This window comes from Neoarius graeffei, chromosome 5 (assembly GCF_027579695.1).
Source record: "Neoarius graeffei isolate fNeoGra1 chromosome 5, fNeoGra1.pri, whole genome shotgun sequence".
NCBI lineage: Eukaryota > Metazoa > Chordata > Actinopteri > Siluriformes > Ariidae > Neoarius > Neoarius graeffei.
In genome coordinates this window covers 83,138,335-83,157,483 of record NC_083573.1, presented here as the reverse complement: position 1 = coordinate 83,157,483, position 19,149 = coordinate 83,138,335, and the positions used below count along the sequence as shown (strand labels likewise).

At 42.0% G+C, this 19,149-nt stretch overlaps 1 protein-coding gene across 5 annotated transcripts in view; it reads right to left on the bottom strand.

Moving 5' to 3' along the window:
- LOC132887095 (piezo-type mechanosensitive ion channel component 2) overlaps window positions 1-19,149 on the bottom strand; it is a 345,950-nt gene that overhangs the window by 32,456 nt on the left and 294,345 nt on the right. For 2 of the 5 annotated variants that reach the window (XM_060922465.1, XM_060922469.1), the window contains 9 exons: window positions 18,386-18,475; window positions 17,559-17,677; window positions 17,082-17,153; window positions 15,182-15,285; window positions 14,111-14,231; window positions 9,867-9,938; window positions 9,534-9,700; window positions 6,462-6,649; window positions 2,983-3,165 (listed from right to left, as the gene is read on the bottom strand). In XM_060922465.1, the coding sequence (XP_060778448.1) occupies window positions 2,983-3,165; window positions 6,462-6,649; window positions 9,534-9,700; window positions 9,867-9,938; window positions 14,111-14,231; window positions 15,182-15,285; window positions 17,082-17,153; window positions 17,559-17,677; window positions 18,386-18,475 (1,116 nt within the window). The remainder of the gene's footprint in view (window positions 1-2,982; window positions 3,166-6,461; window positions 6,650-9,533; window positions 9,701-9,866; window positions 9,939-14,110; window positions 14,232-15,181; window positions 15,286-17,081; window positions 17,154-17,558; window positions 17,678-18,385; window positions 18,476-19,149) is intronic. The other 3 variants (XM_060922467.1, XM_060922466.1, XM_060922468.1) reach the window with 3 other exon arrangements.

The following is a 19,149-nucleotide window of genomic DNA, read 5'->3' as shown; positions in this document are numbered from 1 at the left end:
AGGCGAAGCTCTCAATTTACCGGTCGATCTACGTTCCGACTCTCACCTATGGTCATGAGCTTTGGGTAATGACAGAAAGAACAAGATCGCGGATACAAGCGGCTGAAATGAGTTTCCTTCGCAGGGTGGCTGGGCGCTCCCTTAGAGATAGGGTGAGAAGCACAGTCACTCGGGAGGAGCTCGGAGTAGAGCCGCTGCTCCTCCACATCGAGAGGAACCAGCTGAGGTGGCTCGGGCATCTTTTTCGGATGCCTCCTGGACGCCTCCCTGGGGAGGTGTTCCAGGCATGTCCCCCCGGGAGGAGGCCCCGGGGAAGACCCAGGACACGCTGGAGGGACTATGTCTCTCGGCTGGCCTGGGAACGCCTCGGTGTTCTTCCCGAGGAGCTGGCCGAGGTGTCTGGGGAAAGGGAAGTTTGGGCTTCCATGCTTAGACTGCTGCCTCCGCGACCCGGTCCTGGATAAGCGGAAGAAGACGAGACGAGACGAGAAATGTGCAAACAAAAATTGTTTGCACATTTCGTTTGTCAAATTAGCTTCAGGCTTAAAATAAGTGATTGTGTGACTTAACAAAAAAGCACTGCCACAACAGTTTTATAGCAGTTTTGCTACCATCATGTTAAAATAAACATGCTATTTGAACTGGATTGTTATTTGTTTTATTGTGGGATAAAAAGAAAATTGAACTCAAATTTTGAAGTTTTTACTTGGATGAAAGATTAGTGGCCTTAAAGGAACAGTCCACCATACTTCCATAATGAAATATGCTCTTATCTGAATTGAGACGAGCTGCTCCGTACCTCTCCGAGCTTTGCGCGACCTCCCAGTCAGTCAGACGCAGTCAGACGCGCTGTCACTCCTGTTAGCAATGTAGCTAGGCTCAGTATGGCCAATGGTATTTTTTGGGGCTGTAGTTAGATGCGACCAAACTCTTCCGCGTTTTTCCTGTTTACATAGGTTTATATGACCAGTGATATGAAACAAGTTCAGTTACACAAATTGAAACGTAGCGATTTTCTATGCTATGGAAAGTCCGCACTATAATGACAGGCGTACTAACACCTTCTGTGCGCTTCGGCAGCGCATTGATACGGAGCTCAGATATCAATGCGCTGCCGAAGCGCGCAGAAGGTGTTAGTACGCCTGTCATTATAGTGCAGACTTTCCATAGCATAGAAAATCGCTACGTTTCAATTTGTGTAACTGAACTTGTTTCATATCACTGGTCATATAAACCTACGTAAACAGGAAAAACGCGGAAGAGTTTGGTCGCATCTAACTACAGCCCCAAAAAATACCATTGGCCATGCTGAGCCTAGCTACATTGCTAACAGGAGTGACAGCGCGTCTGACTGCGTCTGACTGACTGGGAGGTCGCGCAAAGCTCGGATAGGTACGGTGCAGCTCGTCTCAATTCAGATAAGAGCATATTTCATTATGGAAGTACGGTGGACTGTTCATTTAAAGTTGAATTCTTATCATGTAAAACTGAAAAAAATTAAGTTTGTGTGAATACGAAGACCAAAAGTATAAGTTGGCACAACTTTCTTCAAAACTTAAAAATCTTAGCTGTCACATAAACTCAAAAATCCTGTGCAGTAAGTTGCCTTGAATTTTTAAGTTGGCGTAACTTTTTTTTTTTTTACAGTGTAGGTATTCACCCCCCAAAGTCAATACTTTGTAGAGCCACCTTTTGCTGCAATTACAGCTGCAAGTCTCTTGGGGTATGTCTCGATTAGCTTAGCACATCTAGCCACTGGGATTTTTGCCCATTCCTCAAGGCAAAACTGCTCCAACTCCTTCAAGTTAGATGGGTTGTGTTGGTGTACAGCAATCTTCAAGTTATGTCACAGATTCTCAATTGGATTGAGGTCTGGGCTTTGATTAGGCCATTCTAAGACATTTAAATGTTTCCCTTTAAACCACTCCAGTGAAGCTTTAGTAAACCTTCGTCCCAGTCTCAAACCTCTGGCCGACTCAAACAGGTTTTCCTCCAGAATTGCCCTGTATTTAGTGCCATCCATCTTTCCTTCAGTCCTGACCAGCTTTCCTGTCCCTGCAGATGAAAAATATCCCCACAGCATGATGTTGCCACCACCATGCTTCACTGTAGAAATGGTGTTCTCAGGGTGTTGGGTTTGCGCCAACATGCATGGTATTTCCCATGATGGCCAAAAAGATAAATTTTAGTCTCATTTGACCAGAGAATCTTCTTTCATGTGTTTGGGGAGTCTGCCACATGCTGTTGGGCAAACTCCAAATGTGTTTTCTTATTTTTTCTTTAAGAAATGGCTTTTTTCTGGCCACTCTTCCAGAAAGCTTCGCTTTGTGGAGTGTACGGCTTAAAGTGGTAGGCATGTTGTGTAAATCAAATGGTGTTAACCCTCCAAAAAGCCATTTTAATTCCAGCTTGTAATGCAACAAAACAGGACAAACACCAAGGGAGATAAATACTTTTGCAAGACACTGTAAGTGTCCATTAGGTGACTATTAGGTGTCCACTGTGTGAAGTATTACACACTTGGGACACTACAGAGAAGCATTTCTAAATACTGGTGAGCATTTACATCTATTTAAACATGACAGAGGCAACTTAACGTTAATAGATCAATATATCAATCATGTGCTGCTGATCCCACACAGAGTTCCAGTAGATTCCAGATTAATCAGAGAGCTTTGGAAACATCTTTGGAAATATCATCTGTCTGTCACCACTGTGCAACAGAAACCACCCACATTATAATGTGTGTTTCATTTAGACGACAAAAAAATCCCAGTGTCTAACAGTCAGCTGCGTCTTGTGTTAAAGCCACTTTATTTCTTGTCCTGTATTTGTTCAGATTGCTCAGTGAGACCGTGTGGATTGAAACACGAGACAAAATAGAAGCATATGGGATCCATTAGAAGTGTGATTTGATTAAAACACTTCAAAAACACTTTTAGAGTTCTGAATTTTAATTTGTTGACATTTTTTAACTGCTACCTGACTGCAGCACTGGCTGAACTCTCCGCAGATGATGAAGAAGAGGAAGAAGAGAGCTCCACTCCCTGCAGGCGGCGCAGTTTGGGTCGATGTCTCTCACTCGTCCTGAGTACGTGGTCCGCACCGGTCTCGCTGGACTCCAGTGTGGATTGACTGTACGCCATTGTGGACTCAGTGTACATACTGCAAACAAAAACACACACATGGCTTCTCACAATAACAGGGATTTTTTTTTTGTGATTGCAGGTTGCATGGGGCGGCACGGTGGTGTAGTGGTTAGCGCTGGTGCCTCACAGCAAGAAGGTCCTAAGGTTTGAGCCCAGCGGCCAACGGGGGCCTTTCTGTGCGGAGTTTGCATGTTCTCCCCGTGTCCGCGTGGGTTTCCTCCGGGTGCTCCGGTTTCCCCCACAGTCCAAAGACATGCAAGTTAGGCTAACTGGTGGCTCTAAATTGACCGTAGGTGTGAATATGAGTGTGAATGGTTGTCTGTGTCTATGTGTCAGCCCTGTGATGACCTGGCGACTTGTCCAGGGTGTACCCCGCCTTCGTCCATAGTCAGCTGGGATAGGCTCCAGCTTGCCTGCGACCCTGTACAGGTTAAACGGCTACAGATAATGGATGGATAGGTTGCATGATCATAGCTGATGTAGGACACTGTCTAAAGGATTCAGCAGGGTCACACAGAAACTCAGGTGCTTACAAGATTTCATTTCAGGTTTTACTGTTTAACACAGTTGGTATAGTCATTAAGACTCCTCAGAGGTTAAATGTGAACAGAAGTCATACATCACTGAAGCCACATTAATGGTTTATAATGAATGGCATGTTGAGAAAAAACAAAACAAAACATGGAGGCTTCTGGGATTTGCAGAAACAGAAGCAAATGAGAGCCAAAATCTGCTGAAGAGCTGGAAATTTCTCAAAGATGCTTCAAACAACAAACTATAAATCTGCAACAAGTGAACTTAAAAAATAACAACACTGTCAATGACGGCGTAGCTCACTCTGGCCTCGTCTAGTCCAGAAGGAATGATCTAAAGTGGGCCACCTTGCGCAATAAATGTTGCAAGCTATATACACTATATATAGACGCTATATACACCCTAGGAATACCGACCTATTTACCAGAAAGAATCCAAAATGGCGAGGAATTGACCGAGAAGAAGTGATTTTTCTTGAACTGCTCATTAAGGCTTAATTAGTCCATAACTTCATTACTAATTGTAATTAAGCAAATCTGAGTAGAAGTTATATTGTTCATGAGTACCCCTACCTTCATGCCAGAAAGAATCAAAATCGGTGAAGAACTGAGGGAGAAGAAGCGATTTGTGTAGAAACTGCTTGTTAGGACTTAATTACTCCATATCTTCATTATTAATTGCAATTATGCAAATTTGGGTAGAAGCTATATGCACCCCAGGCAGACCGACCTTCCTGCCAAAAAGAATAAAAATCAGTAAAGGATTGAGAGAGAAGAAGCAATTTTCATGAAATGTGGACGACGCCAGACAGACGGACAACACATGATGGCATAAGCTCATCGCCTATCAGCCGGATGAGCTAATAATGGGTAGAACCAACAAGCATGCATTCTTTCCAAACTTGTCCTGTCTCTATTTTGGAAAACTCTCATCTTGTCATGAAAACACTTTGGATAATTGGGTCATTTGAGCATAACACAAGCTTTCGAGCCCTGTTTTTGTCGGTTCCTACAGAACACTGGGCTTAGGATTAAAATGAAAGCTTTTTTGTATTCAATACAACACTGAACAGTTTCCCTGGAGGTAAATCTGAGTATAAAGTGTGTAGAAATGTGGCTAAAGTGGTCTGTCAACAGAAAAGCTGTGAGGACCATAGACATATAAACATAGACGCCGCATTCTGCATACTGTAGAATCATACGTCATCCTCGCCGCCATATTGGATGTGGCAAAGTGGAGATTCTTCAACGTCTCTGGTGTAGCGTCTAGACAGTAGCCGAGAATAAAGATGCCTCATTCATGTGCTGCGTTTAACTGTACCAACAGGTTTACCGTCCAAACGAGATCACATGGGATTACCTTTCACAGGCGAGACTGGAAAAATACTTTTCAATACTGTTCCTTCAGTCTTCAGTTTCCCAGCTCATCTCCACCGGGTAGGTGTATAGTTATAAGCAGTGAGAATTAGAGAATACAGTGCCACACTATGATGAACGTTTTTGAACGTATGATGAATGTTTTTAACCTTTCTGAATGTGAAGGAATCAGTGATGTATTTTGTTTTGGTATGACGTTAGAACCTGGCCGAACTCAGTTTGGCGGTCATTCAGCTCACTTTATTCAGCGAGAGTAGGTCTGTGTGGTGACTCAATAAATAAAATAGTACATTTTTATTTTCATTCACTATTTCCAGTTTTTCCACTATTTCCATCATTTATCATATTCAGTCTTGTAGGTTGGTTATTGTGGCCTCAGGTTTTGGTGGCTTGCTACGGTATGCTGACTGATTAGCTTACCTGAGCTATCTATCACGTATCTGTCGCTAGTTTGCAGTGTACAGGGTATTTCGCACACTATTTATAACCATCACATTAAAAGTTATATATGTTGTTTTGAGGGTGGCACGGTGGTGTAGTGGTTAGCGCTGTCGCCTCACAGCAAGAAGGTCCTGGGTTCGGGTCCTGGGTTCGAGCCCCGGGGCCGGCGAGGGCCTTTCTGTGCGGAGTTTGCATGTTCTCCCCGTGTCCGCGTGGGTTTCCTCTGGGTGCTCCGGTTTCCCCCACAGTCCAAAGACATGCAGGTTAGGTTAACTGGTGACTCTAAATTGACCGTGAGTGTGAATGGTTGTCTGTGTCTATGTGTCAGCCCTGTGATGACCTGGCAACTTGTCCAGGGTGTACCCTGCCTTTCGCCCGTAGTCAGCTGGGATAGGCTCCAGCTTGCCTGCGACCCTGTAGAAGGATAAAGCGGCTAGAGATAATGAGATGAGATGTTGTTTTGATGCCTGTTTCCCAAATATATACGTGTGTGTCTTAATGGGTGAATAAAAGGCATCGAGTTAAATATTATTGTAGAAAGGGGCTTTATGAAGTTCAGTCCATTTACTTGCATTGGTTTACGGGGAAGATTTGCCACATCCAATATGGCGGACACTCTGACGTATCCCAGCAACGGGGCCACCAGCTCAATGCGGCGTCTATGTTTATATGTCTATGGTGTGGACTACCTGCAGGATCTTAATTGTCTGAAGGCTAAAGGAGAAACCTACTGTACTTTCAGAGTATAAGGAATCCTTCACTTCACTCATTTTTGTACTTTACAGTCTTAATCTAAATGGATTAAATACATTCCTCCCCAAGTCTGGAAAAAAAATGCGGCGTAAAAAATCCCAACAACACAAAACAGTGGTTTCTTATGAAATCCAGTGAAACAAAAAGTGAAGGGAGCATTGCATGGTTTAATTGTGAGTGTCCTGAGAAGTACTTAGTGATGATGTACCTGGTCAGACTGTCTTTATTGGGAACAGAGTTCATGCTCTCGTCCTCTCTGTCCTGATGCTGTGCTGAGTCAGATCCACGCTGAACCTGCAGTCTCTCTGCTCCCTGCACAGCCGTCTCAGAGGATAAAGGTCTGCACAGCTGCTGCTGGTAATACGTGTGTATGATCCCTCGTGATGGAGTGTTTCCCTGCACACATTAGAGAAAAACATTTTAGTATCACACACTGGATCCTATTTCAGCATATGGTTTTACAGCAAGTTCATCCAAATGCTTGACTGTACTTGCTGAATAAGTAATAGCAGTTGATAAATAATCTGTTTTATTCTATCCACATTCACTGGATATGAGCAACCGTGTGCACTGATTGGCTACTGTACTACTAGACTACCAGCTCATATACCGTGAGTAGAGAAAAACAAAATGGTAGAGCGTGTTGCTGAACCAACCGAGGATGAAATAAAAATTCTACTTGAAAACAAAATCCCCAAAAATACAAAAAAGTAACAAAATATGGAATAAAAGTATTTGATCGTAAGAACATATATATCATCTCATTATCTCTAGCCACTTTATCCTGTTCTACAGGGTCGCAGGCAAGCTGGAGCCTATCCCAGCTGACTACGGGCGAAAGGCGGGGTACACCCTGGACAAGTCGCCAGGTCATCACAGGGCTGACACACAGACACAGACAACCATTCACACTCACATTCACACCTACGGTCAATTTAGAGTCACCAGTTAACCTAACCTGCATGTCTTTGGACTGTGGGGGAAACCGGAGCACCCGGAGGAAACCCACGCGGACACGGGGAGAACATGCAAACTCCGCACAGAAAGGCCTTCGCCGGCCACGGGGCTCGAACCCGGACCTTCTTGCTGTGAGGCGACAGCGCTAACCACTACACCACCGTGCCACCCGTTTTTATTTATCGAATTTGCAAAAAATAAAAATAAAAATGCTCTGTTTCTCAAAATCCAGTGACTGTGGATAGAATAAAACAGTTATTCCACTCAACCTCATCATACATGGCTTATAGCCAACTCAGCGCTACGTGCCTCATCGGTTATCAGCTCATGTACAACTCGATTTCGTGGAATAACTTAAGTGTAAGGTATAAAACAGGACAACAACAATGCTTTTATTGGAAAATAATGACAAACAAGGTGGCGTGATGTGGCTTGATGCATAGCAGAGTTACTGTTACCACCATGAAGTTGATTATTTTTCAATAACGGCACACCCTGAAGTGTTTAATTCCTCTTATTCTGCAGTGCCTTACCAGCATTTCCAATTTTCTATTAATTAAAGAACAGCACATTGTATGTTTTATGAATTTTTAGCTATGTTTAATGTTGTGGAATGTCCAAAGAATGAGTTAGTTCCTGTTATCAGATATGTTATAGCAGCTATAAACAGTCTTTCCCTGAACAGCCTTTATTGAAATCAATAAAACCAAAAAGCAGCTTGATGTTTTTTGTTTTGTTTTACACCAAGAAACTACAGCGTGTAAAGCCCTCGACCCTGAAGGCTACAGATTTAGCACTGATATTGGAGAGTCATTCCAAAAATACTCAATAAACATCTCCATACCATCTCCTTTACTCTCGCAGGGAGAAGCTGTGTTGCCAGATGATGCAATTTTGCCAGTTGTAGCATGTCCTCCCACAGGCTATGAGAAAATTTTATACTCATTCAGACTGAAGACTGACAACTCATTTGTTTCTACAATAGAGGAACAAGTCTCAGTACTCTAAGTAAATGCCAAGTTAAAGAGGCACAAAGCTCATAGCTTGTATCTAGATTTAGTCTGATAATGACTGAAAGTCCACAAGTTAATTCTTTAAGGTCCCAGGACTCATTGGTGCATCCAGTCTTACAGTAATATCACTTTGGAGAAAGATTCACCATATCAATGATTACAAACATTTTAAATTCATCCATTATCCATAGCCGCTTATCCTGTTCTACAGGGTCGCAGGCAAGCTGGAGCCTATCCCAGCTGACTACGGGCGAAAGGCGGGGTACACCCTGGACAAGTCGCCAGGTCATCACAGGACTGACACATAGACACAGACAACCATTCACACTCACATTCACACCTACGGTCAATTTAGAGTCACCAGTTAACCTAACCTGCATGTCTTCGGACTGTGGGGGAAACTGAAGCACCCGGAGGAAACCCACGCAGACACGGGGAGAACATGCAAACTCCGCACAGAAAGGCCCTCGCCGGCCACAGGGCTCGAACCCGGACCTTCTTGCTGTGAGGCGACAGTGCTAACCACTACACCACCGTGCCGCCCGTATTTTAAATCCCTTAAGTCCAAATGTAAATGAGTGCATTAATACGGACTTTACAGCTAGAACTATTGTCAGAGTTGCTGTTATAGAAAATAAAACATTCTGACCAATTAGATTCAAGAATTCAACAGAGCAGTGATACAGTACTGTGCAAAAGTCTTAAGCACATGTAAAGAAATGCTGTCGGCCAAAAATGGCTTAAAAATAATGAAATTAAATGCTTCAAAATAAAAAAAAAAAACTTTAAACAGCAGTAAGCCATAATAAATGAAACAAAGTCAATATTTGGTGTGAGACGACCCTTTGCTTTTAAAAAAAAAAAAGATTAGTAGTCTCCGGTCCAATGAGTGCAGTTTTATGCGGAAATGAGCTGTAGGTTTTACTGAGCATCTTACAGAGCCAGCCACAGTTCTTCTGGACACTTTGACTGTCACACTTGCTTCTTAATTTTGCACCAAAACCCAGCAGCCTTCATTATGTTTTCTTTTTTTAATCTGAAAAGTGGTCTTTTAGGTAATATGCTGCTCAGATACAAACTCTTTTTTCTGTAACATTTAATGTTGTGCTGGAAAACGAACATTTGGACTCTAAAATGTTTTTGTACTGACTCGATAATGTAGAAGTCTAAAACAGAAATTTATAACAAAGTTTTTATAAAAAAAAAAAGCCTGCCTAAGACTTTTGCACAGTACTGTACATCATCATGTTTTCCAGCTCTGGTGGCATTAGTCATGTTTGGTAAGGCTGTTTCTTTGGCTGCACCAGTACCTTTTTGACCTCGTGTGTGAGCATACAGCGTTCAGTGCGCAGAACAGTAGAGATGTCAATGTATTCCTGGCACATTGAGTTGAGCCAGGCTGTGAAACTGTCCAATAATGCCAGGAAGAGTACCCAGGAAAACTTCACTATGTTAAACACACGCTTCAGGATGTTGTCTAGAAGTGTAGAGGAAAGCCGTGAGTCAACAAACAATAGAAACTGTACAGATATAGAAAGAATATAAATGCACTGCGTATAACTCTTGTCTGATGTAATGTTAATGTGTAGAGTTTAACCAAAAGCTCGTGGCTGTAAGTGCAGTTTAAGACAACGATGATGTACCTGGCCCATCTGATCTCTCTTCTTCGACTGTGTCCTCCACCTGATCTCCCACCTCAATGGCTACATGAGCTGCTGAAGAGAGGCAAAACATCTCAGCTACTAATATCACTAAACCCTAAGATTAGAAAACCATTATTAAATATAATGTTTAATGTCTTGATACTGTAATTGATGCTGTCGCTGGTATAGTGTTAGACACTAGTTTTTAGTAGTTTTCAGGCAAAACTACGAGTTGATTTACAACCCCAATTCCAAAAAAGTTGGGACAAAGTACAAATTGTAAATAAAAACGGAATGCAATGATGTGGAAGTTTCAAAATTCCATATTTTATTCAGAATAGAACATAGATGACATATCAAATGTTTAAACTGAGAAAATGTATCATTTAAAGAGAAAAATTAGGTGATTTTTAAATTTTATGACAACAACAAATCTCAAAAAAGTTGGGACAAGGCCATGTTTCCCACTGTGAGACATCCCCTTTTCTCTTTACAACAGTCTGTAAACGTCTGGGGACTGGGGAGACAAGTTGCTCAAGTTTAGGGATAGGAATGTTAACCCATTCTTGTCTAATGTAGGATTCTAGTTGCTCAACTGTCTTAGGTCTTTTTTGTCGTATCTTCCGTTTTATGATGCGGCAAATGTTTTCTATGGGTGAAAGATCTGGACTGCAGGCTGGCCAGTTCAGTACCCGGACCCTTCTTCTACGCAGCCATGATGCTGTAATTGCTGCAGTATGTGGTTTGGCATTGTCATGTTGGAAAATGCAAGGTCTTCCCTGAAAGAGACGTCATCTGGATGGGAGCATATGTTGCTCTAGAACCTGGATATACCTTTCAGCATTGATGGTGTCTTTCCAGATGTGTAAGCTGCCCATGCCACACGCACTAATGCAACCCCATACCATCAGAGATGCAGGCTTCTGAACTGAGCGCTGATAACAACTTGGGTCGTCCTTCTCCTCTTTAGTCCGAATGACACGGCGTCCCTGATTTCCATAAAGAACTTCAAATTTTGATTCGTCTGACCACAGAACAGTTTTCCACTTTGCCACAGTCCATTTTAAATGAGCCTTGGCCCAGAGAAGACGTCTGCGCTTCTGGATCATATTTAGATACGGCTTCTTCTTTGAACTATAGAGTTTTAGCTGGCAACGGCGGATGGCACGGTGAATTGTGTTCACAGATAATGTCCTCTGTATTCCTGAGCCCATTTTGTGATTTCCAGTACAGAAGCATGCCTGTATGTGATGCAGTGCCGTCTAAGGGCCCGAAGATCACGGGCACCCAGTATGGTTTTCCGGCCTTGACCCTTACGCACAGAGATTCTTCCAGATTCTCTGAATCTTTTGATGATATTATGCACTGTAGATGATGATATGTTCAAACTCTTTGCAATTTTACACTGTCGAACTCCTTTCTGATATTGCTCCACTATTTGTCGGCGCAGAATTAGGGGGATTGGTGATCCTCTTCCCATCTTTACTTCTGAGAGCCGCTGCCACTCCAAGATGCTCTTTTTATACCCAGTCATGTTAATGACCTATTGCCAATTGACCTAATGAGTTGCAATTTGGTTCTCCAGCTGTTCCTTTTTTGTACCTTTAACTTTTCCAGCCTCTTATTGCCCCTGTCCCAACTTTTTTGAGATGTGTTGCGGTCATGAAATTTCAAATGAGCCAATATTTGGCATGAAATTTCAAAATGTCTCACTTTCGACATTTGATATGTTGTCTCTGTTCTATTGTGAATACAATATCAGTTTTTGAGATTTGTAAATTATTGCATTCTGTTTTTATTTACAATTTGTACTTTGTCCCAACTTTTTTGGAATCGGGGTTGTATAAAGGCATCAGATTTTTTCTTCATTTTCCTAGTTTCAACTGACGATACATGAACATCATTGAGTTACAAGTTAAGTGTGAACTATTCTCAGGAAAGACTGTGAAGTATCACTACACTAGGGATGTAAGTGAATATGTACAATTATTATATCCACATTCACTGGATTTGAGCAATCGCTCGCTCTGATTGGCTACTCTACTACAAGGCTATCAGCTCGAATACCATGAGTGGAGAAAAACAAAATGGTGGAGCGTGTTGCTGAACCAATGGAAGAGGAAATAAAAACTACTCGAAAACAAAACCCTAAAAATTATCACGTATTTAAAAGAAACAGAAATAGCTAAAAGAATATAGATTTTTTTTCCCACCCCAGTATCTCCTGTTCCACACTCTAGCCCAGTCGGTGGCAGTAATGCACCTTTAAGTTGGTTTGCCAACCACCAAAAAAACCCTAAAGAAGAAGAAGAAGACCCTCCCCCCCCAAAAAAAGCAACACATATGGAATAATAAACTGTGGGTGGTAGAAATGGGCAACTGGACTTGCTTGAAGATTCTTGAAAACGTTTCACCTCTCGTCCAAAAGGCTTCCTCAGTTCTGTCTGACTAATAGGGAGTATCCCTATTAGTCAGACAGAACTGAGGAAGCCTTTTGGATGAGAGGTGAAACGTTTTCAAGAATCTTCAAGCAAGTCCAGTTGCCCATTTCTACCACCCACAGTTTACTATGACCTGGATGATTGAGAATCTTCACAGATATGGAATAATAGTATTTGATGGCAAGAACGTATCTTTTTAATTTTTCAAGAATTATCGCATTTTTCACAAATTGCTGTCATTTCGCCAGTTTGTTTACATTCTAAACAGAAATGATTTTGCCGGATGTTTTGTATAACGTTTTTATTTATCGAATTTGCAAAAAAAAAGCTCTGTTTCTCAAAATCCAGTGACTGTAGATAGAATAAAACAGTTATTCCACTCAATCTCGTCGTACATGGCTTATAGCAAACTTGGCGCTCCGCACCTATATCTATCACCTATATATATGAGGCTGTCAGCTCATATACTTGATTTCATGGAATAACTTTCAAGTGTACATAAGTTAGAATGAACAGATGATGTGTTTTAAACAAAAACAAATACAGCTGCTGTTTTTTTTTTTCTTAGAAAGCTGAAAAGGAAAGTTCACATGCCATCTAGTACAAACTAGAGGTTACATCCTGATTGGGAAAGAGATCTTGCTAGATAATATCGCAGACCTGAATTACCGGGATTACAAAACAGTCCCGTCCACATCTGTATTTAAAAAAAATAAATAAATAATGCTTTTGTTTTAGGCCATGCCCACTCCGGGTTAAAAATTGAATGCAGATGCAGATACGATTATTTGGAGCCACCAGATCCAGACAGTGCCACTGCGTCACACTCTTACTGTACACAGGACTTTTTGATGATGACTGCAGCATTTTTTCTGTGTGTTTCCATTGTCCGAATGAACCCTATAGCTAAATACGTCAACCTCAACATTCTGGATAAGATAAAGAAAAATTCCTAATAAGGAATCACTTAAAACTTTGACTTGTCCCTATATGGTATATGCTGAAAAGTTCTTGAGTTCTTATTGGTGCATGACACAGTTCAGAAAAGACGTGTTAATCTATTTATTTCTTTAAGCAGTCTACTAAGGGTTAATGGTGGCTCAATAATTAAAGGCTTTGGATTACTGATCAGAAGGTTGGGAGTGAAAACCACAACATTGCTAGGTTGCCAGTGTAGGATGTAGGGCCCTTGAGCAAGGCCCTTAACCCAATCCGCTTTGGGGGCATCGTATCATGGCTGATGCTGTGCTCTGACCCCAGCTGGAATATGTGAAGAATAGAATTCCACTATACTGTAATATATATGTGACAAATAAGGATGTCTTCTAAATATGTTGCTGTAATCCTAACAGGCCCAGTCTTTTCAACATTTTGAATAACTATCTGGCACATTTGAGCTTGAAGTTCTTGGCTGACTGAGTTTCTCCTCTCCCATGTCCAGCCATTATATGGGATGAATTGACCATAGCAAATGCAACATGCTGGTCTTCATCTCTCAATACCCCCTGCTGAAAACGCCTAGATCTGAAAGGAAGCGTGCCAATATGGAGTTGGCCGCATTCAGGACTGGACACAGCATGGCTCCCATTTAAAGACTTGAGACTTGTTTTAAGTTCCTCATATAGAGAGACAGACAAAATTCTCATCCCTGATCAAAACATGGCGTTATAGGTTGAAACAGCGCTACAGAGAAGAGCGAAGAATGATTGCAGCAAGCGTGGACATGATAAACTGAATCACTCTGGGCTAGCCAGTTCTTCTCTTTGTTCTGAATAAAATATCTGGAATTGATCTTTCACATACCCTCCCGCTGGTCTTTCTTGGTTTTGCGTCCCTCTGTGTATCTCTGCCAGAAATGCCGCCTCTCTTTGCTGCGTTCCTTCATGGCTGTTTTGGAGTCAGTGATCCATGCATGATACACGAACTGAATAGACAGAACAATGCCAAAGACAGGCATGAAGAGGTGAGGGAACAGATTCGATTGGTTCGTGTTTGGAATTCATGATCCAGATTATTTTTGTGATCTCTTGTCAAGTATGCAAGAACAGTTTGACCACTAGGAAGACGCAATGTGTAAAACAAGGCTCGGGGTGTGTTTTAACCCAGATGTGACAATTTTTAATTGACTTTGGAGAAAAAACACAGCCTCAACATCAACCAACACAAAACCCGAGTCTCCACTGAAAAGTAGCCCTGCTTCTCGTGCATCCTACATTAAAACATATTGCACTGCATTTCGTTCACATGCAAAACTGACCATATGGCTCTTCATAGCTGCCTGGAAAACAGACATACGAAGCTGTGAGACATTCCTCAATGCCTCACCGTTCAGGCTCAGACCACACTCTGGTTTTCCTGAATGCACAGGACTAAAAGCAAGTGTCAGGAAAATACAGTGTGCAATGAAGCACACAGGCTGGGTTGGACCAAAGAGGGAAAGAAACATCATGCACAGAACAAAGGCACAGTAGAAGAAAATGGAGGGCAAAGAGAGATATATTAGGCCTCGTGGAAGTACCTTGGCTGCCCTGATTGCATACTGCAGTGTAGTTTTGGGGAGCATAATGACAGACTTAGATAAAGCCAGCAAAGCAGAGACAAACATTCAGATACCGTAGCTCTCTAGAAGCAGGACAGAGCAGGGACGGAGTTAGTAAGGACATGGTGTGTAGTCTTTACTATGGCGGTTCTAAACTTCCACACAGGAAGTTAGCAGTTAGTGGTCTGACAAATAAAGAAACATTGTTAAATGCAGAAAAAACAAAATGTCTGCAAGATCTCGGTGCTATAGGGCCACAAGAGTTAGATTATTGACTTTGCATGGTCAATATATACAGGGCAAATTAAATTCATAAAAAGTGTCATATGGCTAACTTGAAATGCAGATTTCTTCGGTGGTTCTTCCTCTTTTTTCTCCTCTTCTTCCTCTTCTTCTTCACTGTCCGTCTCGAACAAATAGTAATTCCCGCTTCTCACCACTGAAACAACAGGTAACAGTTAACAGTGTGGTCATTTTGGAGCCTAAAAGCATGTGCTGTACACAGCCTGTTAGGATTTTTATCCCATTTCTCCATCTCTATTTAGCGCTCTCTTATCACACAACCAGGGCCGAAGAATGCCAGCGTATGCCTCCGCTGAAACACGTGAAGCTGCCTCATCTCATTCTCATCTCATTATCTCTAGCCGCTTTATCCTTCTACAGGGTCGCAGGCAAGCTGGAGCCTATCCCAGCTGACTACAGGCGAAAGGCGGGGTACACCCTGGACAAGTCGCCAGGTCATCACAGGGCTGACACATAGACACAGACAACCATTCACACTCACATTCACACCTACGCTCAATTTAGAGTCACCAGTTAACCTAACCTGCATGTCTTTGGACTGTGGGGGAAACCGGAGCACCCGGAGGAAACCCACGCGGACACGGGGAGAACATGCAAACTCCGCACAGAAAGGCCCTCGCCGGCCTGAAGCCGCCTCATGTTTTCAAATTTCTGCTCATGAGATATCACAGGGCAGCTCAGAGGAAAGTGCTAACCACTATCTTCCGTATACACAAACTCACAGATGCACATGATTGCTTAGTGTTGCCGAGATTGACAGAGGACACAGCAACTTAATCCCTCCCACCCTGAGAGCACGGCCAATTCTGCTCTCTTGGACTCCCAGCCATGGATGGCTGTGACATCTTTGGGATTCAAACGTCCGATCACCCAATGATAAAGTGAGAGTTGTTCTGTTGTGCCACTCTGGAGTCCCCTGTGCACAGTTGTTAGCTCATCCGGTCGACAGGCGATAAGCTTATGCCATCATGTGTTGTTCGTTGTCCGTCCGTCGGGTATTGTCCATATTTCACGAAAATTGCTTCTTCTCTCTTAATTCTTCACCGATTTTTATTCTTTTTGGCAGGAAGGTAGGTCTGCCTGGGGTCCATATGGCTTCTACCCAAATTTGCATAATTGCAATTAATAATAAAGACACGGAGTAATTAAGCCCTAACAAGCAGTTTCCACACAAATCGCTTCTTCTCCAATTCTTCACCGATTTTTATTCTTTTTGGCATGAAGGTAGGGGTACCTAGGGTGCATAGAACTTCTACCCAGATTTGATTTCTCATGGGGCCAGAGTGAGCTACGCCATCATCTGGCTGACAGGCAATGAGCTTATGCCATCATGTGTTGCCTGTCGTCCATCCGGTGTTGTCCACATTACACGAAAACTGCTTCTTCTCTGTCAATTCTTCACCAATTTTTATTCTTTTTGGCAGGAAGGTAGGTCTGCCTGGGGTGCATAAAGATTCTACCCAAATTTGCATAATTGCAATTAATAATGAGAGCCCTAATGAGCAGTTTCCACACAAATTGCTTCTTCTCCCTCAATTCTTCACCGATTTTGATTCTTTCTGGCATGAAGGTAGGGGTACCTTGAGTGCATATAACTTCTATCCAGATTTCCTTAATTACAATTATTAATGAAATTATGGACTAATTAAGCATGAATGAGCAGTTCAACAAAAATTGCTTCTCCTTGGTCAATTCCTCGCCGTTTTGGATTCTTTCTGGTAAATAGGTTGGTATTCCTAGGATGTATATAGCATCTATATATAGCTTGTATATAGTGTATATAGCTTGCAACATTTATTGCGCAAGGTGGCCCACTTTAGATCGTTCCTTCTGGACTAGACGGGGCTGGAGTGAGCTACGCCGTCATTGATTTTTTTTTTTTAAACCTAAAATGAGTATTATAAAGATGAGAAGTGATGCGTGAGCACTCACTGGAGGCGTGATCAACCCAGGGTCTCCACCATTGTTTCCTTTTCCCTTTTCTCATCTCTTTACTCGTCTCTCCTGCAAAACCCAATGCAGTGAAGGATACATGAACCTTAAGAAGCACCATATGGATAAGAGTAGTTTGTCCTAACGTCTGGTATGTGTGAGCTCATATGTTTTCAATCCTGCTGCAGTGCATTTAAGGCGGTAGTTAAGCTCAGGCACCTGTGGAATTTATGAACTCGTCTGTGTTGTGAACTTTCAGTACACTCAAAACCAAACCTGACTGCTGCATTAAAACTTTATTTCTGACAAAATGAAATGTGACACTGAATAATACAAAGCTGTATATTTCAAATACTATATTCTTTGCAAGAGAAGTAAGACTAACGGGAACGGTATATCTAAATTAACTGCATATAATTCAATTAACATGGAGTCAGCTGAATGAGTCATATTTAGCTGACACAATTTACCACACACCGTCATCTTCCACTTCTTCTCTGGACAGTGATTGACTCTCGCCACTCTCCTGTGCCAAGCTCAACATCCTCTCCTTTCCCCTCTTAAATTTTTGCTGCCGGCTCTTAATACGGTCCATCCTGTGTGAGTGTGAGAGCGAGAGAGAGAGAGAGAGAGAGAGAGAGAGAGATTAGCGACAGTCCTTACTATGTCCGGTTTCAGTGGGTTGAGCTAAATGAGTTTTCTCCTCTGTGAGATTTATAGTAATAACACCAGGCCTTAATTGGGGAAAGAGTTTGAGAGAGTCGTTTCATATTAAGGTACGTGCAGAAGTGCTAAGTGCTTTGTCTTTCAACGACAGGGCTGGAGGGTTGGGAGTAAAACTGGGCAGAGCATAGCAGTGCCGAAAGATCCTTTTTGTCTCATATAAACACACTGCAGATGTCATGTAAACACAGCGTACTGACTTAGCACACCGGTTCTGCAGTGTGGACAACAAAACACTAAGTTAAAGCAGATTTTGAGGTATTATAGTAAAATAAATCGCTACTGCTTTGTCATTTCTATGAATTCAAATAAAAGTATTATCATTCTTATAATTAGTATCAATTCACATTATATAAAATTTTCACTAACTTAATAAAAACATGCATTTTACTGATGTGCATGCTGCACACCAGGAATAAGTAACTCATTGTAATAGGTAAAAAGATATTTTTTGAAGCACATTCTAGCTCCTCAAAGCAGGTTAATATTCCTCAGGTAAATATAATATCCATAATGGTCCAAGACTGTTCCATGAATAATAAATAGTGAGGTGTGAACTATGAGGTGTTATATAAACGCACTGTCGCTTTAGCAGGTCCATGGATTTTTTCTCCTCTTCAAGTCGTGCTTTCACTGCCTTCACAATTGTGGCCTGGAATAACTCCGCTCCTCTGAGAGAGAGAGAGAGACAGAGAGAGAGAGAGAGAGAGAGTAAAGACCACACGATTCAGATTAATGTGTTTGGCTTTATCTAATGCTTTAGCTGCTCATTGACAAACAGCTGGCTTCATGAGGTCAGTGTCAAGCACGCTGAATCCTGAATTTAATGCATGAAATAAACATCAGACTTCATTTATCAAGCTTTATACAAATGAGTTTATTTGTAAAATCAGTCACAAGAGCATTTACATACACTACCGTTCAAAAGTTTGGGGTCACCCAGGCAATTTTGTGCTTTCCATGAAAAGTCACACTTTTATTTACCACCATAAGTTGTAACATGAATAGAAAATATAGTCAAGACATTTTTCTGGCCATTTTGAGCATTTAATCGACCCCACAAATGTGATGCTCCAGAAACTCAATCTGCTCAAAGGAAGGTCAGTTTTATAGCTTCTCTAAAGAGCTCAACTGTTTTCAGCTGTGCTAACATGATTGTACAAGGGTTTTCTAATCATCCATTAGCCTTCTGAGGCAATGAGCAAACACATTGTACCATTAGAACACTGGAGTGAGAGTTGCTGGAAATGGGCCTCTATACACCTATGGAGATATTGCACCAAAAACCAGACATTTGCAGCTAGAATAGTCATTTACCACATTAGCAATGTATAGAGTGGATTTC